Here is a 26,162-nt window from a genome sequence, read left to right on the forward strand (position 1 = left end):
CGTTATTTGTGTACGACGCCTTATGTACTGTTGTTTTCATGCATTAAACTACTCTCAACAAACTTAGGTATGGTATACCAAGGTATAGTATGAATCAAGTATATCCCGAGTAATCTGGAGAAGATTTGTATATGCCAGCGTAAATAAAGCAAGAGTAGAATCATCACTTTCTTGATCCCTAGCAAATAAAATTCTTATCGACGAAATGGGTACGAAAAAAGGGTAACGAAATTCAGCCAATTGATTAAAGGCTATTCAAAAATTACGGTGCGTGGGTGCACTTACTACCTGTGAACTAGAAATACTGACTGTCCACATCATAAGCACACCACAGGCTCAGTATATTGCGTTGATTTGATATTGGACGCGAGTCATGCGTTGAACTGTTTGAAGCTCGATTTTGAAAAGTGACCAGAATGACAAAATAACCTCAATGCTCACATAATATTTTGAATGTATCTTAAAGCATTTTTTCTCAGCTTTCTAATGGTGATGTCATATTCAAAATCGGTGGTTGCGAACTTGCTCAAAAACAGATGGCGGCGAGATCTAAGATGGCGGCCAATTTTTTTCTACTTCAAATGAAAGCTCTATCATTTCTCTTGAAAACGATGTGTTGGTTGCAGGGGGTTCAATGACAAATTCAAGAGAATTAAATCAATAAAAAGGTCAAGAATTGCTCAAGAATCCATTTTTGTAAAAACTGTTTAACCGGTTTGTGCCCGAGGGGTCACTTAATATGAACTAACCAAAGTGGTTTTCTCATTTTTTCGCTACTTTCAATCATTTAGACATAAAAGTATCCTTTTTGAAAGACCTCATGTCACCAGTGGGACGGTTTCAGCGAGAATTGCTCAGCAGCAAGCGTGCTATTACTTCACAAAAAATCGAAAAATCGTCGTCGTCGGAGGAAGCCGATTCATCGAGTAAACCCGTATTTGGCGGAAAGGAATACGAAAGGAAGATTCGCAACTGATGTGAGCAGAACTGTTACATAAAACATACCTTTTTATCAACAAGCATCTAATTTTCGAATTATTCGTTAAATGGCACAAATATTTCATAGCAATGACAGTGATCTATACCCTCCTATATTTTTTAACAAATTAAATAACACTAGATTTCTCCAGTAATTGATTCATTCGTTTTCCCACACGACAAATAGCGCCTATCTAGGTATAAAGCTTAATTTTATTCTATTTTTAGTTTAACGATATGATGCGGCACCCGCGGACCTTTCATGAGAATTTTCACATGACGGTCGAACAATTCGACGAGTTGTTTGCTATGGTCGAAGAGAAATTGAAGCCTAAAAGAAATACACGCCCTCATGATGCTACACCACCGAAACTAATAGCGAATTTCTTTATTCCACTGTGTGCGGGCAAAACTGCCGAGGAATAATAAAACGTCATCGCCATTTAAGACGCAAGTAAGAAAGAGATGCCAGATGATTGTTTACGAACTTAGCACGTGGGGTGGTGGGCTGAAGCTGACAAATTTTCCATAGCGCTTCGGGCAGCACGGCAGGTCAAAACTGGGTCAAAATCGAGCGAATAAAGAAGGGTTTTGACAGCAGTTAGTGCGCTTCCAGGTCAAAACGAGGTGAGCTGGTGGAATAAAGAAATTCGCTATAAAGCTGATCGTTGCGCTCGAGTAAGTTAAAATATTGTTGATTGCGACAAAATTTTACACAAATCCTTTTAAATAAAAATTTTGTTAGGGGAACCAATCTCTTTGACAGCAGCTGCACTTCGGCTGGTTTTGCATTAGATTATCGTGGAAGTTCCGTACTTTATAATCTCAAATATACTTAATATACGGAGTATGAGATGCCTGCGTGACGTGCGGATGTTTGCGAATGGTTGCGGCAGTGAAAAATAATATCAAACCAGAAACTACCAGTTTGATGGTATTAGAAAATTTCATTAAATCAGCTTAGGGGATTTCATTTTCCTTCAGTCGATTAGGAAGGGTGGAAAGCAAAATAACACATTACGAGAAAAAAAGCGTGACCACCTTTCAAAATTCGTCGTTTATTTTGTTTCAAATATTCTGTATTAAAACAAACCGTCCAAAAAACACCTCGCTTGTAGCATCCGACACAAGAGGCATCGTGGTATCAGGTGCGGTTTTACCGCTTGTCTCGCTCGGGTGGTTACACGAGCGCCGGCACCTCCCATCGCGCCGATTAATTCATTTTTCTCCTCGCCGTTAATTCAACCACAGCTATCGGCCAGCTTGGAACGCACAACTGCACATAAGACGGTCCCTATATAAAAGAGTGGCCAAAATTACCAAATGCGAATTTCATATTCAAGATGTTTTGAGCACATGATTTTGTAGTATTTTATTTATATTTTCATTATTTTTTAATGAAAACTTGATACAAAAAACGGTTCATGTTGAAAAATGCCTTCAAAATTACCTATTTCAGAAACGGAGAAAAATAGTTTTTCTGAATATTTTGGAATATATAAAAACATACTAAAGCTGTCATGGTATGTTCACATATGATTGAAAGCTTATTAAATTAGTTTCCTAAAACAGGATGAGTAATGGATTTCAACCCTACAGAGTCAGCCGCAGGCCACATTGAAAATATGCGTACTTTTCCCAATTTTGACCATCAAAAACCATGTAAGCACGTGTAAGCACAGCACCTGATAGTGTGTCTGAGAGCCTTACTTATGAATATGTGTTAAAAGTTTACAGAAAATTTGCGTTTTGGTAGAAAAAGATGATTTTAAGTTTTCCATTTTTTGCAATTTTTGAATTTTTGGGTGATTTATCAACAAAGTTTTTCGTATATTATAGCAATTTGGTTCAAAACACACTGAAAAATCGTGAAATTATTAGATTAATTGGTTTATTAGAATATACGTTGTTTAAAAGATATGTTAAAAGTTTTAGTAAAATTTGCGTTTTTGTAGAAAAAGATAATTTAAAATTTTTAATTTTTTATGTAATTTTTTGGAGTTTTATGGAGACTTATCAACGTATGTCATAGCAATTAGGTTCAAAAATATACTGAAAAAACTTTAAATTAGTATGGTTATTCAGTTGTACACACTTTAGTAAAAAAAAATATTTTTTTCATTTTGTTTGAAAAAAAAAAACAATGGTTAACATCGTTTGAAAATAATAAAGATACACGAGAAAATCAATTTATTGCTAATATTAATATTAGAAATCAATTGGTTTTTTGCGTGTATCTTAATTATTTTCAAACGATGTTTTTTTATCAACCCAAAGTTTTTTTCTGAAATTTATTTTGTTAAACAATTACAACATCGCTAAGAGACTTAGCGATTATTCATGTGAAATCATACTAAACCGAATAATAAAATGAATTATTATCCCAAAAATGATTCCCAGTGTTTGTTTTATGAAAACACGGCCATGAAACACCACACGCAAACTTCTCTCACCAAACACAAATATCACTGCAGTGTTAAAAAATTGGTTCGAACTTGCATTTACTCGTCAGTTACATCCGAAGTAGAGGCTGTGTACCGGATATGTCGGCATACAGCATAAACAAATGGAGGTTCTCATGGTCGAACTTTTCAACATTGCAGTCAGTTATTCCCTTGAATCAAGCGGCTCATATGTCTTTTATGGGTGACTGATTATAGTTCATACCTTTGAGTCGGTCTGATTGCTTGTGTATGTGGAGGAAACAAAGTTTTATTTGTGCTTTACAGTTCTGAAGTTTTACTCAAGTGTTTTACGAAGAAGTGAGCAATATCTTACGAGGAAGTTATTAAGATCGATTCAGTGAATTTGTTCATACAACCTAGAACAGAAAATGTTATAAATGATTGCATTGAATTGATCAAGCACCGTTTCAAAATAGTTTTTTACAAATAAGACCATAGGAAACTGTATCAACATTTGGTGGCTCTACAATTGATTTTGCTAAATCGTTTCGTCTTCAGTAGTTTTGTTTGAATTGAATAGCTTTACAACTTTGCTGAAGAAACCATATTTCTTGGATGTTCCTATCAAAAGTTAGATTCGTGCGACATCTCTGCGGACAAATCGCGAACTAACTCTCAAAGCCATAAGTAGCGTTTTACTATTATGTGAATCTTTGCTGAAAACAGTAATTGTTTATCTCGTTCCACTAACGAGTTATTTACGTTTATTCGAAAACACAAGACATTAAAAACTTTTCTTATATGTCATAATCATCTGCAGTGGAAAACCAACAATTTGGCACCAAAAAATGAATTTTAACCGGAAATTTCAATTTCCCGACCATTGTGAACTGCCCAACCGGACGACCTGCGGGTTTGTTGGAGCTATAGACTATAGAGCCGCTCGAATTCACCTTCGCACGGTTGCAATGTTTTCTTCATGTTTGTTTTAGTTGACCGTTGTGGTGATAACACTGCACATTCTTTTAACATTTAGAACACATGCATAAACACGGCATCTTCAATTCTATCCTTCAAATCACAGCGTCTTAGATTTATGACACCAATTGTAATAACAATTATTAAGTTTTATATTTATTAACGTAGGGGGTAATCGACCAAACAGATAGAAATTAGGCTGCAAAGGGCAATGATTTGCATGAGGAAATAAAGCCGTTGGCGCCGGCTCGTTAATCAACGGGTCGTAAGTCAGGGTCCTGGGTGGAGTCGCCTCTCCGGGCGTCGGTGATTGGCACAACAGTGGCGGAACTAGACCGACGGAATCAAAGCAAAATGACTCATGGGTCTAAAAAATCTCCCCAACTGTGAAAATGCTTAGTTTGTTAAGCCAAACACGTGTGAAAAGTTTTATTTAAATAAAAAATGGGCGATATTCGATCATAGGACATTTGGCGCGATTTTACTCGCTAAAAGTATTTCGTATTGTATCACCAGGATAGTTTGAAGAGATTTAAAAATGCGTAGTAAAAAATATCAAGTAAATGAAATGTTTCCTTGACTACATTTAGGAATGTGTTGTCTAAGAGAATTTCTGATTTGAAATATATTTTAAATCGTTATTTGTAGTCAAAACAAATTTTGTTGCGCCCTTGTTATGCTACGTGTACGTCACTGCCCCAGAGCGATATTAGACCATTTAACGATCTTTTAAAGATAAGCTTTAAATATTAGAATTGTTATGATAATTATAAAAGTGTTATTTGAATAACTATTTTCAGATATTTTGCGTCGGGTGACTTGCAACGCCATGTTGCTTCCTACTATCGAGTAAGCAAGCAACACCTTGGACCCATCATCACCCAGGTATGCGATGCCCTGTGTGAGGCTCTAAAATACACAATTCCAGAAAAAAACCCAGATTTTTTTGTCAACGTAGCGAACTTCAACGCGAAATGGAAATTTCCCAACTGTATGGGCGCAATTGATGGCAAACAAGTTGCACTGAAAAAACCCAAAAATTCTGGAACAATGTTTTTTAACTACAAGGTAATAGTTATCAAAGAGGTTTACCCTTCCGGCAAAAAGTTAGTAGCCAGTCCTTGACTATAAATTAGTTTATTGTTTTTGCTTAATTTAAGTTTTTTTAAATTTTAATTTTGCTAAATTTGACCTAAAATTGATCGATCCGATATCGTACTGTGTAATAATTTAAACTTTACTCTAATAACCTAAGCGACAAACTTTCACCATTCCATTAACAACTTTGTTTACGTAGGTATATAAAATGTTAATATAGACCGTCACTTCCGTGTTACGTTTTGTATCTGTTTATTTGTGCTGATATATATACTATTTTATTATTTCACATACTATTTTTTTCAGGGTTTCGACTCGTTGTCTCTTGTCGCTTTCTGTGACGCATCATATAAGTTTATATACATCGACTCTGGAGCGTATGGTAGCGAAGGAGATTGCAGCATCTTCAAAAATTCCCAGTTTCGGCGAAGATATATTGAATGATCGTCTTAATTTCCCTCCAAACAGTACCATTGATGGTACCAAGTTACCATATTTCTTCGTTGCAGACGATGCATTCCCGCTTTGTAAACGAATCCTAAAACCATATAATGGCCGCCAATTGGCGGAAGACGAGATCATCTTTAATTACAGACTCAGCCGGGCCAGGAGATGCATAGAAAATGCGTTCGGTATTTTATGTTCAAAGTGGGCTTGTCTTAAAAAGACACTCTATTGTGGCCCCGATAGGGCTCAGAAAATTTTAACTGCATGCTGCTATTTACAAAATTATTTGATAGCCAGCAATCCTATCAACTACTGCCCAAGCTCGTATGTTGAAAAGTTGTCGGAAGATGGAATACTTATCGAAGGAGAGTGGAGAAGACGGGTAAACAACAGACGGGATTCTTTGTTCCATTCTTCGATTCCAGGGCACACTGGAAGGCAAACCGATTTTGCAAAGTATGGCAGAAACAATATAAAAGAATATGTTAATTCTGAATTGAGTTCACTTCCGTGGTAACGACGTGCAACATTTGTGGAATGATAATGGTTTGTACCCTAGGTTGATACCATGTAAAATAAATTTTTCAGTATTGGTTGCTGCGTATTTATTCTACTGTATCCGATGATTGCATGACATATGACACATAATTTTATTGATAATTATTTAATCATTAATGTAGTCTGTACTTACAAGAGATGCAGAGGCTGTCCCAGTTCACCCTGAGTCCCGATTCACTCTAGAGGAAAATCATTTCAAATCGCCTGGAAATACGCGAAAATTTAATCGACCATTTTTGATTTGAATGAAACTTTGCACACGTATTTGGCTAAGGAAACTGAGCATCTTTCACAGGTGGAGAGATTTTTTACACCCACATTACATTCTAAAAGGGCGTATGCCTTTAGGCATAGGTTTTATTCGAAGCATTGTAGCCCAGAAACCGTTGGTTGTATAGAAAAACTGTCTGAGAATGAGTTGTAGGGAATTGAAAATGCACCATAAAAAAATATACACTGTACAAAAAAAAATTTTTTTTGACCAAAAAAATTTAAAAACAAACATTAAATTTCAATTAAAAAAAAGAGTTGAATTTTTGTTTTATTTTTTTTTAAGAAACTTGACGTTAATACGCAACTTTTAAAAAATAGTCCAGGATGGAGAAATGAAAAATAACTTTTTCATGGCAGATTAATTTTTTTATGAAAATTCTAATTTAAACATTTTTCAAAATATTTGTATTCTGATGATTTTAAAAGATGCAGAAAGTCATTTTTAATCAAAAAGCTCTTGGTAGTAAACATTCTAAAGGCATTGGTTTTCGAGTTATTTCTAATTTAAGCTCGAAAAATTATAATTATTTAGGAAAATACACGTTTTTCTTAATTTGTCCATGGTTCTTCAGCGAAATGCCAAAAGGCATACGCTCTTTTAGAATGTAACTCATGGGTGTAAAAAAACTCTCCACCTGTGAAAAATGCTCAGTTTGCTAAACCAAATACGTGTGCAAGGTTTCATTCAAATCAAAAATGGTCGATATTCGACCATCGGTCATTTCGCGCGATTTGTCTCTCTAGTTAAAAAAGTTTCAAACCAGAACAAAATTATTATCCAGAAATATTCATATTGAATGGTATTCGACCGAAATCTGCGTTCAAACATGCCTCGACATTTTACAATCGTAACGCATGACGCGTAATTTATTTTTCAATCGATTGTTGTAAAAACGAAGAAAATTCGTTCAAATCCAATACGGTAATAACACACTTTTCAAGATGATCTATTCAATCGTTTAAAAATAATGAAGGTTAATGTGCCCCCCCCCTCCTCAATTTAACTACGCCACTAAGACATAGGTAAACCAATGTCACAAGAAATTATCTCGTATTTAAGAATCTACGTACACGAAATAATACGGTGATCGTGTTTGGTGTTTGAGAATCTACAAAGATCAAATTCGCTGTTATAATCTCCCCATCCTTGCGCACGCTAATGAGATAGATGCAATAAGGAGTTATTAAAACATATTCGCTTTTGTAAACCTCTATGTATCGAAAAAATAATCATCGGTTAAGCGGTTTAAAATTTAATAAAGTTTGACAACATTCATCCATTCACTCTCCCTCCTCTTTACTGCGCCACTGAATTTTTATGTTTTTTTCTATGATGAAATATACAATAATTTACAAACAATAAAGTTTTATATACCCCTCTCCCCTTCCCCCTTCTGACTATGCCACTGTGATGCAAAAAAATCAATGTCATAGAAATAAACATGGGAACAAACAGTATCGTCGCAAAAATACGCCGCATACTAAAAATCCTCGTATATAAATTTGCACTGTTATCGTTAAAAACGGTTCCAAGTTTACAGAGTGCAAATTGATCCCCTCCTTGCCCACGCTTATGAGACCGTACTTGAGAACCCCTATGTACAAATTTTCATGGCAATCGGTTCAGTAATTTTTGAGTCTAAAGGCAACAGATAGCAATTCGCATTTATAGATATAGAAGAAGATAGATAGATAGATAGATAGATAGATAAACAGAAGATTTAAGATGATCCTATCATTTAAGTAAACCAAATACATAACCATCAAACAAACGTTTATTTAAATCTCATATAAACAAACTAACTCTATATACTCTAGTAGAGCTTGAATTAAAATAAAAACTAAAATCTAAACAGTGTTGTCATTTTGGAATATTGGGGTTCAACAAATTGAAATATTTTAACTAACTAAAGGAACTGCAGGCTACAAAACATACAACAAACTTAGGTTAGCTACTCTCGAAGGGCCTTAATTTTATTGTACAACAGTGTTGTAATTTCAAAGCATGCATCCTCCGCCACTGCCGTAGGTAGTTGCTAAAGCATACGGTCGAAATTGGCCAGCTGGACGTGGTGAAGCAAAGTCGGCCTTTCCTCTGGTGTTGTTTGCACTGTGCGCTGTTGATCGATGAGTTGACTGATATTATAAGCCAGACGAATGACTGTGTCATCTTCCCGTTGGCGCGTTGGTCGAGTTTGCTGAAGCGAAGCAATATGAAAAACACAAAAGCTCCAACTGTAAGTCTGCAATGGAAAAAGAGGCTAAATGACAGAGTTGGATTTCTCACAGACTATCTAGCTGATCTGGAACTTACGTAGTTATAATTTGAAACCTTTTACTGCTCTGTGTTTTCGTCTATTCTTCTTTCGCTTTCTACGTCGTCATTAATTGGCTCCGAAGGACTCGCTGACCCAGGGTCGGAGGTAAATGTTCTGTAAAGATTTAAAACGCTTAGCCCCGGCGATGTAAGATCTGAATATAATAGTTCTTACGTTCGTTTTTTGATTGATCCGATAGAAATGCAAGCTATTCCGCAAATTCCCATTCTAAACTACACGATGGGCCTGCCGTTGGTGGTCCTCCTTCACTGCCGGATTTCTTCTTGTGGGTCTTTAAGTGGTATCGGTGGCTTTCCCTCAGAACAATCCAAGCTTTTCTACAGTCGTCCACTAAAATGAGATTTGAGAAGAAGCAATGAATATTAGCATGTAAGACAACGATAGACTATTCAAGAAGACATGAACATCAAAATTTCAAAAATGCATTGAAAATCCATAATCTATGGAGCCACAAAGTTCTCATTATAATTACCCACTTTTCAAAAGTCTTGTATAATTGTAAACTAATTTTTTTTAAGAAATCTGTTGACCCTTTTTAAAATTTAATAAAGTACGTCCTCTCTGTACTTACCTTTTTAAGCAAAGTTATTCTATTTTAGACAAAAATCAAAACTATTTGAACTTACCAGTCCTGTTTAATGCAGCGTTTAATGACACTGACAGATAATTTTTATTCCAATTTTGACAGTGTCGCCACTCTATATATTTACAGGCACTCTATTGTTTACCAAGACGCGACGATCTGGTGTGAGACGACCAGAGATGCCAGATGTTTTTGAAAAATGTCTGCAACTGCTCGAAAAACCGCAAAAATCTGCTTGAAATCTGAAAAAATCTATTCGTGCTTCGGAAAAATTTCGCTCGCGCTGGTAAAAGTCTGTAAAAATCTGCAAACATTTTGAGAAAAACTGCGCAAATATAAGGAGACTCTGACAAAAATCTGCAGAAACTATGGAAAATCTGTGAATATCTGCAAATCAATAAAATTCTGCACATGGACTCTAAAAATCTGCGTTTTGCAGACAAATCTGCACATCTGGTATCCCTGGAGACGACCAACTAACTCCCCGACTCTTTCAGTGCCTGAATTATGTCAGTGCACATTATTCCGCGCAAGAAAAAGTGACATTTCGCTTCACAGTAGTGTTCACACCGAGCCTTTGGCATCCCTATACCGAGTAACAGAGAATGACAATGAACTCATGTCCTGGGCTCAAATTAATTTGTGCCCGCTGTCAGCAGTAAGATTAAGATGTATGAAAAGAAGCGGTGATATGCTATCTCGTTTTTACATATGTTGAGATGTTAGCCCTTGAAACATGATGTGATGCCAAAGGGGTGGTTCACACCAAGTGAACTTTGTTTTCCTTTTCGGTTTCTGATTTCTTTTTAGCTGCGTACTAGCTACCAGAAGAAATTTCGTTGCCTGATTCAGTGCCTGAATTTTACATGGGATTGAGATAGGAAAATGAATTCCTTTTTGAACTGCATACTGCGCTTTTGCTGTTTATGCCTTCTTTTTCACGTACTAGGAATTGAAGGTTTGCGAGTTGTTCCCAATCAAAGTGATTTCTAATATGAGTATATTTTATGCAGCGGAGTAGCATGTGTTCCGTGGTGTCCTCTTCATCTCATAGATCACATTTTTCAGAAACAGCTAGTCGCATTTTGGCGAGCCAGAAGTTCGAATAATCGTGACCGGCAAGTATTCTGTTTAGTGTTCTTGTTTCTTCGCCGTCGAAATCAGTATTCCAGAACCACGGCCTGGTTGGAAATTCCTCGAATAGTACGTAGAATTTTCTCCCTTTTTTCTGCTTAATTGCGATGTCCTTGTACCACTCATTTGTGGCTTTTTCCAGTTGTTTCCTGTTACGAAGAGTTACATCGTTCCACAGCAGCTTATTTACCATGACTGCTTCACTGTGTATGCCAGCCCTCGCAAGTTCGTCTGCCGCTTCATTACCGTTTAGTCCTATGTGACTGGAAATCCATTGTAGGACTGTTTTTGTATCCTGTAGTTGTTTGCAGATGTAACCGGTTAAGGTGTCCATGACTTCAGTCGTTGATATTTCTTCAATAGTAGACAGGCTGATTGTGAGTCGGTAAGAACCACCGTATTATAGATAAATCTGTTCGATTTCACTATTTCGTCCAGACCAGCTCGAATAGCCACAAGTTCGGCAGTCATAATGCAGGAATGTAATTCCAGTTTGAGGATGATGTCTATTCCATTTTTGGGTTCATGAATTCCGATCCCGCACGCGTCGGAGGTTCTCGAGACGTCAGTGTATACTTTGCTCCAGTGAGAGTATTCCTTATTAATATATTCTAGGGTAATTTGACGCATAGTTTCCGGTAGCATTCTCTTCTTATTTATCGGAATTCCCTCTATTTGGTGTCGAATGATTACGTCGTAGCTGTGATCCGATGGCATCAGTTCGTATATCCTCTCTACTTCCTCGGCGTTATCAATATACACTTTTTCGATGTATGTGTACTTGTTTTGGTCCGCATTCCTGTCGAGTAGCTGAAGTTGTTCGCAAACTGCATCTCTCTTCCGGAAGTGCATCGAGATCCTTCTTTTCGTCCAATAGTATCTTTGTAATTCTAGGGGTCCTTCATTTGCTAGCGCAGCTAGAGTGTTGATAGGTGTCGTCTTGGAGCAACCCGTCGCTATTCGTTGACATTGTCGTTGTGTTATGTCCAAGCCGTTTCGGTAGGCCTTGGTCGTGTTGGCGTAGATGGAGCTTCCAAACGAAAGAAAACCTCCGTAGAGTGCCTTGTGGAACATTATCATTACTCTTGGGGTTGCACCCTTCTTGATACTGCTGATGATTTTTAATATATTTTGACGGTCCTTAATTTTGTGTTTTAATTCCCGCACATGTGTACCATAGCTTAAGTTATGATCTACCGTTATGCCCAGGTATTTATGACGCATTCTATAGGAACATCTTTTACTTTCATATCTATAGTTGTCTCTTTCGGTGTGAAAATTATAGCTTTTATTTTTGTACTATTCAATGTAAGCTTCAAGCGGTCGCTGCTCTCAACAAAACTGTCGATTGCTCGTTGCGCCTTTTCTTCTATCTCTCCACATTTCTTCCGCTAACTATTTTAGCGAAGTCATCCGCAAATTGGGTTGTGATGATGTTATCTCCCTCGTGATCCGTTTTATGCAGTTAGGTAGTGTATAGGTTGAAAAGTGTTGGCGAAAGCAAGTCCCCTTGTGGGAGGCCTTGGGAAGTAACGATCGATACTATTCCTTGTTCGGTTATGATTGTCAGCTTCCTATTTTTCAAAAAGTTTTCTATCCAAATCATGATATCTTTGGCATACTTCATTCTCTTCATAGTCGCGATGAGAATATTGACGTCGACATTATTGAATGCGTTCGAGAAGTCAAAAAATATAGCTACACTAATATTTTCTTCCTTTTTTCTGCCATTATGTGGTTTGTAAAATATTCTAAACCGTCCTATGTGGATTTTCCGGCTCGAAAACCAAACGACAGAACCGGTAGTAGTTGTTCTTTTTGAGCATGCAGTTGTACTAATCGGAGTACTGCTGTGTTAGCTGATTTCACTATTGTTGATGGACATGCTATGGGTCTATATGGAGATGACTCTGTGGTCCCCGTGGCTCTGTGGTTAGCGATGTCGGTCGGCTAGCTCTCCCACACGGTTGTGATATCGGGTTCGATTCCCGATCGAGTCGAGGATCTTTTCGAGCTGGAAATTTTCTCGACTCAGCACTGGGGCACAGTGTATCGTTGTACTTATCCTACACATGCAAAATGTGCCAAAAAAAAAAAACAATATCGATAACGAAATCTCTCAACTAATCTAGTTGTTCGAGACCGCTATTAGCCCCAAGGCTAAGCGTGCGATATTGTTTTGAGGATGACTCTGTAGCGTCCCTACCTGGTTTAACAATCGGTACTATTTTGATTTCTTTCAGTTTTTCCAGTAGGTTTCCGGCGCGGTAGTATCTGTTTGTTTCTTGGACAACCACTTCTTTCGTTTGCCAGTTCAAGTTTTTCAAGATATCCACCCTTACACCTTCATTCTTGTTTACGTTCGTATCCAACATTCGTACGAAAGTTTGGATTCGAATGAGTTCGAAAATGCCATTCTTGTTCACGTACAAAGACCATACGAATCCATTCGTATCGCATACGAATGCGATACGTATACGAAAAAGGTGTATGTCTATGCAAAAACGGTTGATGTCTAGACTTAAGGGTTTAAAAAGTTTAAATGTCAGGAGAGAAATGTCAAGTGTGTCAAGCCGATTGAGCGAGGCTCCTGACGGCAAACAGTTTTTTTATGAATGAAAATGAAATATGTTTTTATTATAATTTGCATAATAAAATGGACTTTTTTGAGAAACATTTATAGTTAACGTATGCCTACAACACAAGACTATCGCGGTTACTTAAAATTTTCCTTTTATAAATAGAATTTGTTTGGCGAAATATGCAATTGGAACCAAATTTACAAACTCCGATGCAAAAACAATAAGCAGGTCATGGGCCTGCATAATGCATTAAAACTTGACTGTTTACGTTTTTTGAACGACTTGGACAGCATACTTGAGCAGTTTATTTTGCTAAATTTTGGTGAATATTGTAATAAGTGAAAGGGTGAACAGGTGTGAACCGACAGATATGGATAGTGCTACGACAGAGTAATTTCACAGAAAGTGTTCTTTTGTTGCAGAATAGTTTTTCTTCATTCTCAAAAAAACTACTTTTTATAGGAGTCACACAGCACGACCAACTTGCGCTCGTTTCATTGTTATAAATTGGTCCACAAAAAGACGCTCGCCGATAAGGAAATTAGCCTGGCCTACAAGCGGCCTAAGCATCAGGTAAGTTTGATTCTAAAGAAAATTAACAACTGATATTTAATTAACTACACCCACTAGCCAAAACGCGTGTGTGTGTGTGAACGTTGTGTCTTTTTCTCGCGAATTTGTGGACCACTTTTTCTAAGAGTTTTTTTGTGTTAAATTTCAGAACCAGCCGACACTGAGCAACGTATCTTGAAGAGCATCATCAATGGCAAACAGCAGCGACGGGACTTGCGTCAGGCCGCCCTGTGTCGTGCCAGTTTAGTACTATTGTTAAATCCTAGCGATCGGCCAGGACTAAGTAGGGCACTTCCCTAAAAAGGTGAATTGTTAATACCATGCAGGAATTTTTGTCAGACCCTCTGTGAGTGACAGATAATGAAAAATAAATAATGCTTCGCCTACTATTCTGAGATCTTATTTTTGAATTAAATTCCTGCTACCTGTCCGGAGGTGGATTAAATTTTTGTTGTACACATCGACAATTTTTGTTGTCGAAAAATGAACAACCTGATCGACTATGCGACCGAGGAATAGTCGTATTTTAGTGCGGCTGATTGTCAAGATTGATTTGATTAAGGAACAGTATTTATTCTGCGTCAATGATGTGAAACCCGAAATGAATTTAGAGGGCAAAGGGTTTGTGGGCGATAGAACGAACGATGAAACGTGCGGTGGAGCTGCGACCGATGGTTCCATTAATGTGCGTGATATATTAAATGTCAGGACAGTTTGCGATTAATATGTGGGAATGCGAGCTGCAACGAATAAAAAACGCGGCGTTTATCGAAAATCTTAGTTTATTATCTTTGGAGCAATCAAACACGCGTCCGTAGCTTAGGGTTACAACTCGAAGACTGCTGCTCTCTCTTTCTTCTCTGTAGATGGAAATGTTAGTGATGGTTGAATTTATAGACTGGGGAAAATCTATCGCCACATGTGCCCCCCCAGTTACACCAAGAAACGAACACGGTGTCCACTTGGTGTGACTAATGTACGTCGATCGTCCTGAGGATGTTCTAGAAGGCTTTCAGCGCATATATGAGCCGGCTTAATCCGATTAATTGAAACCGTCACCTTTTTTCCCGAGATCAAAATATCGAAACATTTCTCGTTCCTCGCTATCACCTTGTAGGGTCCTTCGAAGGGTTGCTGGAGTGGTTTTTTGACAGCGTCTACGCGAATGAATACATGGCTGCAGTCCTTCAGTTTTGGATGCACGAACGCTTTTTCATTTGTGTGGCGAGATGCTGCGGGCGCTTTAAGATCCGCGAATGTTTTGTGGAGTTTAGCAGCTAGTTCAGTGCGATCGATGTTACTTGCCGGTAAATCATAGAATTCGCCGGGAACTCTAAGCGCTTGACCGTATACCAGCTCTGCAGATGAACACTTCAGATCCTCACGATAAGCGGTTCGAAGACCGAGCAGAACCAATGGGAGCCGATTATGGCATTCTTTAGCGTCGGTACACATGATGGCGGCTTTCAACGTGCGGTGGAATCTCTCCACCATTCCATTCGCTTGCGGGTGGTAAGCTGTCGTATGAATATGGTGGACTCCCAATAATCGAGCTAATTCCTTGAACAGCTCGGACTCGAACTGTCGTCCTTGATCGGTGGTAATCGTTTCAGGGGTACCGAACCGCGAAATCCAACTAGCATAAAGCATAAAAGCGACTGTTGGTGCAGTCATATCACTCAAAGGGATGGCTTCTGGCCAGCGCGAAAATCGATCAATTATCGTTAGCAAGTATCGGTAATTTTGAGAGGGCGGTAAAGGACCAACCAGGTCTATGTGGATGTGACGGAAACGTGCGTTAGGAGTCACAAATGTTGAAAGGGGAGCAACGGTATGACGTGAAATCTTTGAACGTTGGCATTGCAGGCATGTTTTTACATACTGATTGACATCTTTGTTCATTGATGGCCAAACGAATCGATCTGCTAACAATTTCCGTGTTGCTTTAGCAAGGCCGTGTAGCTGGGGCAAAATATGGACTCGGTGACGCTCAGGAATGTACGGGCGAACTCGATTTGGTCCTGAAACATCACAAAAAATCGGTTTAGTTAAATAAGGTAATTTTCTCGGTTCCAGCTTTAAGCCGGTAGCTGGGGATTTTTTTAATTTAAGCAGTTGCTCGTCATTTTCTTGATCCTGGGCTATAGCGTTATAGTCGATACTTGCAACAACGGTTTCTAATCCCGATAAGGTATCTGCTGCAATATTATCCTTGCCATTGATGTGGCGAATATCCGTGGTGAACTCTGCCACATAGCGCAGATAGCGCTCTTCGTGTGGCAAACGACTACTAGGGTCACTATTTATTGCACAAGTGAGAGGAAAATGGTCAGTGTAGATAGTAAATTGACGTCCTTCGATTAGATATCTAAAAATATTTAACAGCAAGTTTCATTGCCGTTAACTCACGACCAAACGTTGAATAACTTCTGCTGGCTTGGCGAAAATTTGGTTGAAAAAAATCCTAGGGGACGCCAAGCGTTTCGATCAAACTGAGAAGAACTGCCCCTGCTGCAAAATTTGAAGCATCTACCATTAAAAGCCATTGGCTTCGAGGCATCAGGGTAATGCAACAGAGCAGCGTTTGCAAGAGATTGCTTGCATTTCATAAAGTCCTGCTCTGACTGTTCATCCCAGCTAATCTTTCTAATATCGTTTTTTCTGTTATCGGGGATCAGGCTTCGAAGGTTCCCTGAACTTCGACAGCGTGCGGTATGAAACGCTTGTATACATTTACTAGTGCAAGAAACGACGCAGATCTTTTACGGTAACAGGAGTGCTGTATTCTAGAACTACTGCAACTCGTGACGGAAGCGGTCGGATTCCTGATTTGTTAATCGTGTAACCCAGAAATTCTACTTCTGGCTTTGCGAAGTGACATTTATCTGCATTTATCACCAGCCCGTTTTTCTTCAGTCGTTCCAAGACTATGCGGACGTGACATATATGCTCTGTTTCATTTGCTGAAGCTATACAGATATCGTCTATAAACACAATGACGAAGTCCAGGTCCCCGAACAGTTTATTCATGAAGCGTGAAAAGTTTGGCTTGCATTGCAGAGGCCAAATGGCATCCGCGTAAATTCGTAGAGACCAAACGGAGTGATAACTGCCGTTTTTGCGATATCGGATTCCTCCACTGGTATATTATGATACGCTCTCACTAAGTCGAGAGTAGTGAATGTTGCCTTACCTTCAAAACGATTAAGCAGATCGTGGACGTGAGGTACTGGGTATCTGTCTGGAACGGTCGCTTTGTTCAGTCGTCGATAGTCTCCAACGAATCTCCACTCGCCATTCTTTTTTGGGACACAATGAAGTGGGCTGGCCCAGCTACTACTCGATGGTCGGCATATCCCAAGTTCACACATTGTCCGAAACTCCTCTCTGGCTGCTCTCAGCTTTTCAGGATGCATTCGCCTGACTTTCGAAGCTATTGGCGGGCCTTTTGTGACGATATGGTGCGTGACATCATGTTTTACTTCACGCTGAACAGTAGATGGTACGATAGTCAGCCAGAATATTCCTCATTGGATGATGCGCGTCGATAGTTTTAATTCCGTAAACTTTTGCCGGCACAAGATCTCCAGTCGCGCGAATCTTGGTTGCACCATCCACCATCTGCCGATTTTTCAAATCCACCAAAAGACCAAAATGCGATAAAAAGTCGGCACCGATGATCGCCTTCGTTACGTCCGCAACTAAAAATTTCCAAGTTAAACGACGACGTAAACCGAGATCGACTGAAATATATTTGCTAGAGTATGCGTTGATTTTTGTTCCATTTGCAGCGTGCAATGAGAACGGAATTGGTCCAGACAGTTTTTCATGCCGTGTCGCTGGAATGATTGAAACGTCGGAGCCCGTGTCTATGAGAAACCTGGTGTTGCTTGTTCTGTCATAAATGACCAAACGACGACTTTGCATTATATCTTCACCCACTTGCGCCGATTCAAGCGGGTGTTCCCTTAGTTTTTTTGACGATGAAAAACACACGGTTCGCGGCAATGTTGCGCACGAGCGCCATAATTACGATGATACCAACACATAGTTTCTGTTTCCGTAGCATTCCTGTTTGGAACGGAACGACTCCGGCTTCTTCGCGGGCCTGTTTTGAGGCGGCGAATTTCGGCGGATAGGACTTCGATTTCATCCCTCAAAGTAACGATTTCTGCAGCTGAGGTAGCCGATGATGACGCGTTCACGATTTCGACACTGCTGGACGACGAATCCACCATTTTATCCGCCATCTCTGCCAATTTCGAAAGACTGCCATCACTTATGCTTAGCACAGCTCGTACGCTCACGGGCAAACGCTTCGAAAAAAAAAATTTTCATTAATTTTTCGTCTACGTTAAGTCCAACGGCTATTTCTTGCATTCGAGCGAGCAAATGCGTTGGTCGCAAATCTCCCAAATCACACGATCCAAGCAACTGTTCCAATCGAGCTTGGGAGGAAAGAGCAAAACGTGCAATAAGGCGTTCTTTTATAGCGTTATACTTGTCTCTAGCTGGTGGATTTGCGACCAGATCAGATACATGGCATATCACACTTTGATCGATCTTGGCGATGATATGCCAGAATTTCGTTTCGTCTTTAGTAATTTGTGCCAAGTAGAACTGAGCCTCTGCTTGGGCAAACCACATGTGAGGATCACTTTTCAAGAATTCGGGCAGTTTTACAGCGACTGCGGCTGCCGCTTGCGGCAATTGTGGTTCGTCTTGTTCAGAATTAGACATTTTGAGGTTATAATCGTGAAATGACGCTTCCCGTTTTTGTTGGAATAAACCGACGATTTTATCGATTTAGCGATTTATAACTCGCGTCGGGGTCACCAATTGTGGGAATGCGAGCTGCAACGAATAAAAAACGCGGCGTTTATCGAAAATCTTAGTTTATTATCTTTGAGCAATCAAACACGCGTCCGTAGCTTAGGGTTACAACTCGAAGACTGCTGCTCTCTCTTTCTTCTCTGTAGATGGAAATGTTAGTGATGGTTGAATTTATAGACTGGGGAAAATCTATCGCCACAAATATTACTGCGAAATGTGCTGGTGCAATTCATTACAAGTACCTCAGGCAAATGCAACGATGCTTCGATCAGGCACCATAATGGAATTAATCAAGATAATCGAAGGTGAGCTAACTTATGCCAAAATGTTTAAAAACTCAACAAGGCTTAAAGTGGAACTGCACACTGACTCGAAGTTATCAAATTAGTTAACCAATATTTGATCAAGAAAAAGTACTTCGTCGTGGTTGAGAGGACACAACTTCCAGTTTCTTGAAGACATGTATCACTGTGTAGGAACAACAATTTGTAGGCATTTTGTTATTTGAACAGTGTAACAACTGTTTCGATTTCCTAATTATTAGTACTACGAATGTACACTAAGGTCGCTTTTTACGCGGGGGATGCGTTCCAAATTTGTATGGGCCCGCGTAAAAACGACTTTTTTGAGTTGCAAATATAACAAAGAAAACCGTCCGAAAACGTTAAAATCTCGTTTGAATATGATAGTGGCCAATCTAGAGACCAAAATGCAATATTTTAAATTTTGAGTATTTACACCAAAATTGTGAAAACTGATATATGATCACTCGTGGCCAAAAACGGAAAACGTGATTGAAATGAGGTCGATATCTTGTACCGTTTTTGAATAATGGAGGAAAGCAACCCGCGTGAAAAAAAAACCGCGTAAAAAGCGACCTTACTGTATAGGGATACCATCTAGTCGGAGGTAGAAATCAGGACACCCTTTTTTCGGCACAAATTTGATCTAAGCTTAAGATCTCCTAGCTTGTCTCAAGGTACGATGTTGGCCTAACAAGACAGTGGTCATAGCTTTAAAACCCACCCTGGGAGAGATTGTTATAATAAAATCGGAGCGTTAGTCCCGTAATTGTTCTGTATACTAATAATTGGCCGCAAAGTCTGTGTCCAACAAACAGAAAGATCAAGTTTCGACAGCGTAATATTAGTACCTACGTTTCTTTGATTTAACTGTTATAGATGTGAAGAGGTAGATGAATGAGTAGAATGATTGTAGAATGATAGTCTAAAAATCACAGTGTCGCAGTGAAAAAATATGACATAGGTGGTTCAATTCTGTTGAAACCGCGGGGCATTTCAAAGGCGTGGGACACGTTTCGTTGGATGTATTTCTAGACGGGACATTTTGTTGAAACACAGGATGCTTAATGATTTCAACATTTCTCTCGTCACATCGCACAGTGTTTTATTTTGCCGTTTTCATGCGATTAATTGAATAGCAATATAAATGTTGATTATAGCCATAATGTATGTTCGGATAAGTTTCAATGTATTCAAAAATGCATATTTCGTTCTAGAAAGATGAGTGATCAATCCACCCAAAAGTGAGATAGAGAATTTACTTTTTCATCAGATTGAGATAGACGAGTGGTGTCTTCGGCAAACTTTTAGTTGATATCAAAACTAGATACTTTGCCGTTATAACTTTTTTCTTAGATTTCTCTTTTATTTTTTAAACCTTCTACAAAGTTTTAAGCCATCCAAAAATGCATGTCTATGCTAAGCATTGTTATTTTTAATCACCTAAAATAAAAAAGTTATTTGACATATTTCGATATTTTTGGTGATACCTTCACGTGAGCCCTCTCCAAATTACGCAATTTTACGCAAGTGGCAGTTCCATACGATGAAATAAATATCTTAAGACTTTCAATTAAAGGCACAAACTTTCGTATGTAAGAGTATGTAAGCAGCCTTTCAAAACTATTTGATGCCGATTTTTGTATACAAAAATATGAATATTAAAAAGGTTTGAGTTTTGAAGGTAGCACTAAACCATCTTGAGCTAAACATGCATGCATGCTTTCGTATGGTTAGAAAAATTACTCCAGCTTGTACCTTATATACACTACCCGTCATAAGTTTAGAATCGCTTTACTGCGTATTGCAACATCCAGTTTGAATATTGCAACACCCCGAAAAGTTTAGCATCACTTGATATGGGCAGATTAATGTAACGCTATCTCTTGATTCCGGAAACCCAGAGAGTTGTGGTCTTCAGCAAAGTTGCTCAGAAGGTCAGAGGCTTGTAATTGGCGAACAGTATAGTGCGACATTTAGCTGCAACACAACTAGTGTGCATGTAGTTCTGAGCGTTTCGACCTTTTTTTTTTCGTAGGATTTGAACCACTGCGACCATTGTATTGATCTTTTGTGGTATGTTTCGAACTTAGTTTAGCTCAATAATCACATATATATATATATATATATATATATATATATATATATATATATATATATATTTATATATATATATATATATATATATATATATATATATATATATATATATATATATATATATATATATATATATATATATATATATATATATATATATATATATATAAATTTGAGTCTTCAGCAAAGTTTCTCAGTGTAATAAGAACACACGCTAGAGCTTTTCAGTTTTCGTCAGTTTTAGATCAGAAAATTTTATGTAACTTCGCAGAAGAATATATATATATATATATATATATATATATATATATATATATATATATATATATATATATATATATATATTTATATATATATATATATATATATATATATATATATATATATATATATATATATTTTTCTGCGAAGTTACATAAAATTTTCTGATCTAAAACTGACGAAAACTGAAAAGCTCTAGCGTGTGTTCTTATTACACTGAGAAACTTTGCTGAAGACTGCAAATTTATATATTTATATATATATATATATATATATATATATATATATATATATATATATATATATATATATATATATATATATATATATATATATATATATATATATATTTATATATATATATATATATATATATATATATATATATATATATATATATATATATATTTATATATATGTATATATATATGTGATTATTGAGCTAAACTAAGTTCGAAACATACCACAAAAGATCAATACAATGGTCGCAGTGGTTCAAATCCTACGAAAAAAAAAGGTCGAAACGCTCAGAACTACATGCACACTAGTTGTGTTGCAGCTAAATGTCGCACTATACTGTTCGCCAATTACAAGCCTCTGACCTTCTGAGCAACTTTGCTGAAGACCACAACTCTCTGGGTTTCCGGAATCAAGAGATAGCGTTACATTAATCTGCCCATATCAAGTGATGCTAAACTTTTCGGGGTGTTGCAATATTCAAACTGGATGTTGCAATACGCAGTAAAGCGATTCTAAACTTATGACGGGTAGTGTATATAAGGTACAAGCTGGAGTAATTTTTCTAACCATACGAAAGCATGCATGCATGTTTAGCTCAAGATGGTTTAGTGCTACCTTCAAAACTCAAACCTTTTTAATATTCATATTTTTGTATACAAAAATCGGCATCAAATAGTTTTGAAAGGCTGCTTACATACTCTTACATACGAAAGTTAGTGCCTTTAATTGAAAGTCTTAAGATATTTATTTCTTAGTATGGAACTGCCACTTGCGTAAAATTGCGTAATTTGGAGAGGGCTCACGTGAAGGTATCACCAAAAATATCGAAATATGTCAAATAACTTTTTTATTTTAGGTGATTAAAAATAACAATGCTTAGCATAGACATGCATTTTTGGATGGCTTAAAACTTTGTAGAAGGTTTAAAAAATAAAAGAGAAATCTAAGAAAAAAGTTATAACGGCAAAGTATCTAGTTTTGATATCAACTAAAAGTTTGCCGAAGACACCACTCGTCTATCTCAATCTGATGAAAAAGTAAATTCTCTATCTCACTTTTGGGTGGATTGATCACTCATCTTTCTAGAACGAAATATGCATTTTTGAATACATTGAAACTTATCCGAACATACATTATGGCTATAATCAACATTTATATTGCTATTCAATTAATCGCATGAAAACGGCAAAATAAAACACTGTGCGATGTGACGAGAGAAATGTTGAAATCATTAAGCATCCTGTGTTTCAACAAAATGTCCCGTCTAGAAATACATCCAACGAAACGTGTCCCACGCCTTTGAAATGCCCCGCGGTTTCAACAGAATTGAACCACCTATGTCATATTTTTTCACTGCGACACTGTGATTTTTAGACTATCATTCTACAATCATTCTACTCATTCATCTGCCTCTTCACATCTATAACAGTTAAATCAAAGAAACGTAGGTACTAATATTACGCTGTCGAAACTTGATCTTTCTGTTTGTTGGACACAGACTTTGCGGCCAATTATTAGTATACAGAACAATTACGGGACTAACGCTCCGATTTTATTATAACAATCTCTCCCAGGGTGGGTTTTAAAGCTATGACCACTGGCTTGTTAGGCCAACATCGTACCTTGAGACAAGCTAGGAGATCTTAAGCTTAGATCAAATTTGTGCCGAAAAAAGGGTGTCCTGATTTCTACCTCCGACTAGATGGTATCCCTATACAGTAAGGTCGCTTTTTACGCGGTTTTTTCTTCACGCGGGTTGCTTTCCTCCATTATTCAAAAACGGTACAAGATATCGACCTCATTTCAATCACGTTTTCCGTTTTTGGCCACGAGTGATCATATATCAGTTTTCACAATTTTGGTGTAAATACTCAAAATTTAAAATATTGCATTTTGGTCTCTAGATTGGCCACTATCATATTCAAACGAGATTTTAACGTTTTCGGACGGTTTTCTTTGTTATATTTGCAACTCAAAAAAGTCGTTTTTACGCGGGCCCATACAAATTTGGAACGCATCCCCCGCGTAAAAAGCGACCTTAGTGTACATTCGTAGTACTAATAATTAGGAAATCGGAACAGTTGTTACACTGTTCAAATAACAAAATGCCTACAAATTGTTGTTCCTACACAGTGATACATGTCTTCAAGAAACTGGAAGTTGTGTCCTCTCAACCACGACGAAGTACTTTTTCTTGATCAAATATTGGTTAACTAATTTGATAACTTCGAGTCAGTGTGCAGTTCCACTTTAAGCCTTGTTGAGTTTTTAAACATTTTGGCATAAGTTAGCTCACCTTCGATTATCTTGATTAATTCCATTATGGTGCCTGATCGAAGCATCGTTGCATTTGCCTGAGGTACTTGTAATGAATTGCACCAGCACATTTCGCAGTAATATTTGTGGCGATAGATTTTCCCCAGTCTATAAATTCAACCATCACTAACATTTCCATCTACAGAGAAGAAAGAGAGAGCAGCAGTCTTCGAGTTGTAACCCTAAGCTACGGACGCGTGTTTGATTGCTCAAAGATAATAAACTAAGATTTTCGATAAACGCCGCGTTTTTTATTCGTTGCAGCTCGCATTCCCACAATTGGTGACCCCGACGCGAGTTATAAATCGCTAAATCGATAAAATCGTCGGTTTATTCCAACAAAAACGGGAAGCGTCATTTCACGATTATAACCTCAAAATGTCTAATTCTGAACAAGACGAACCACAATTGCCGCAAGCGGCAGCCGCAGTCGCTGTAAAACTGCCCGAATTCTTGAAAAGTGATCCTCACATGTGGTTTGCCCAAGCAGAGGCTCAGTTCTACTTGGCACAAATTACTAAAGACGAAACGAAATTCTGGCATATCATCGCCAAGATCGATCAAAGTGTGATATGCCATGTATCTGATCTGGTCGCAAATCCACCAGCTAGAGACAAGTATAACGCTATAAAAGAACGCCTTATTGCACGTTTTGCTCTTTCCTCCCAAGCTCGATTGGAACAGTTGCTTGGATCGTGTGATTTGGGAGATTTGCGACCAACGCATTTGCTCGCTCGAATGCAAGAAATAGCCGTTGGACTTAACGTAGACGAAAAATTAATGAAAATTTTTTTTTTCGAAGCGTTTGCCCGTGAGCGTACGAGCTGTGCTATGCATAAGTGATGGCAGTCTTTCGAAATTGGCAGAGATGGCGGATAAAATGGTGGATTCGTCGTCCAGCAGTGTCGAAATCGTGAACGCGTCATCATCGGCTACCTCAGCTGCAGAAATCGTTACTTTGAGGGATGAAATCGAAGTCCTATCCGCCGAAATTCGCCGCCTCAAAACAGGCCCGCGAAGAAGCCGGAGTCGTTCCGTTCCAAACAGGAATGCTACGGAAACAGAAACTATGTGTTGGTATCATCGTAATTATGGCGCTCGTGCGCAACATTGCCGCGAACCGTGTGTTTTTCATCGTCAAAAAAACTAAGGGAACACCCGCTTGAATCGGCGCAAGTGGGTGAAGATATAATGCAAAGTCGTCGTTTGGTCATTTATGACAGAACAAGCAACACCAGGTTTCTCATAGACACGGGCTCCGACGTTTCCATCATTCCAGCGACACGGCATGAAAAACTGTCTGGACCAATTCCGTTCTCATTGCACGCTGCAAATGGAACAAAAATCAACGCATACTCTAGCAAATATATTTCAGTCGATCTCGGTTTACGTCGTCGTTTAACTTGGAAATTTTTAGTTGCGGACGTAACGAAGGCGATCATCGGTGCCGACTTTTTATCGCATTTTGGTCTTTTGGTGGATTTGAAAAATCGGCAGATGGTGGATGGTGCAACCAAGATTCGCGCGACTGGAGATCTTGTGCCGGCAAAAGTTTACGGAATTAAAACTATCGACGCGCATCATCCAATGAGGAATATTCTGGCTGACTATCGTACCATCTACTGTTCAGCGTGAAGTAAAACATGATGTCACGCACCATATCGTCACAAAAGGCCCGCCAATAGCTTCGAAAGTCAGGCGAATGCATCCTGAAAAGCTGAGAGCAGCCAGAGAGGAGTTTCGGACAATGTGTGAACTTGGGATATGCCGACCATCGAGTAGTAGCTGGGCCAGCCCACTTCATTGTGTCCCAAAAAAGAATGGCGAGTGGAGATTCGTTGGAGACTATCGACGACTGAACAAAGCGACCGTTCCAGACAGATACCCAGTACCTCACGTCCACGATCTGCTTAATCGTTTTGAAGGTAAGGCAACATTCACTACTCTCGACTTAGTGAGAGCGTATCATAATATACCAGTGGAGGAATCCGATATCGCAAAAACGGCAGTTATCACTCCGTTTGGTCTCTACGAATTTACGCGGATGCCATTTGGCCTCTGCAATGCAAGCCAAACTTTTCAACGCTTCATGAATAAACTGTTCGGGGACCTGGACTTCGTCATTGTGTTTATAGACGATATCTGTATAGCTTCAGCAAATG

General features: G+C 38.3%; 1 protein-coding gene and 2 pseudogenes across 1 annotated transcript; 2 read left to right on the forward strand and 1 right to left on the reverse strand.

Moving 5' to 3' along the window:
• The first annotated feature begins 205 nt into the window (after positions 1-205).
• Positions 206-6,423, forward strand: LOC129717153 (uncharacterized; annotated as a pseudogene).
• Positions 6,424-8,550: 2,127 nt separating this feature from the next.
• Positions 8,551-10,180, reverse strand: LOC129717154 (uncharacterized; annotated as a pseudogene).
• Positions 10,181-24,378: 14,198 nt separating this feature from the next.
• Positions 24,379-24,843, forward strand: LOC129717155 (uncharacterized). Its single transcript, XM_055666998.1, has one exon. It carries the CDS (start codon positions 24,379-24,381, stop codon positions 24,841-24,843), a length of 465 nt encoding a protein of 154 aa, XP_055522973.1.
• Positions 24,844-26,162: the final 1,319 nt, after the last annotated feature.

This window comes from Wyeomyia smithii, chromosome 1 (assembly GCF_029784165.1).
Source record: "Wyeomyia smithii strain HCP4-BCI-WySm-NY-G18 chromosome 1, ASM2978416v1, whole genome shotgun sequence".
Lineage (NCBI taxonomy): Eukaryota > Metazoa > Arthropoda > Insecta > Diptera > Culicidae > Wyeomyia > Wyeomyia smithii.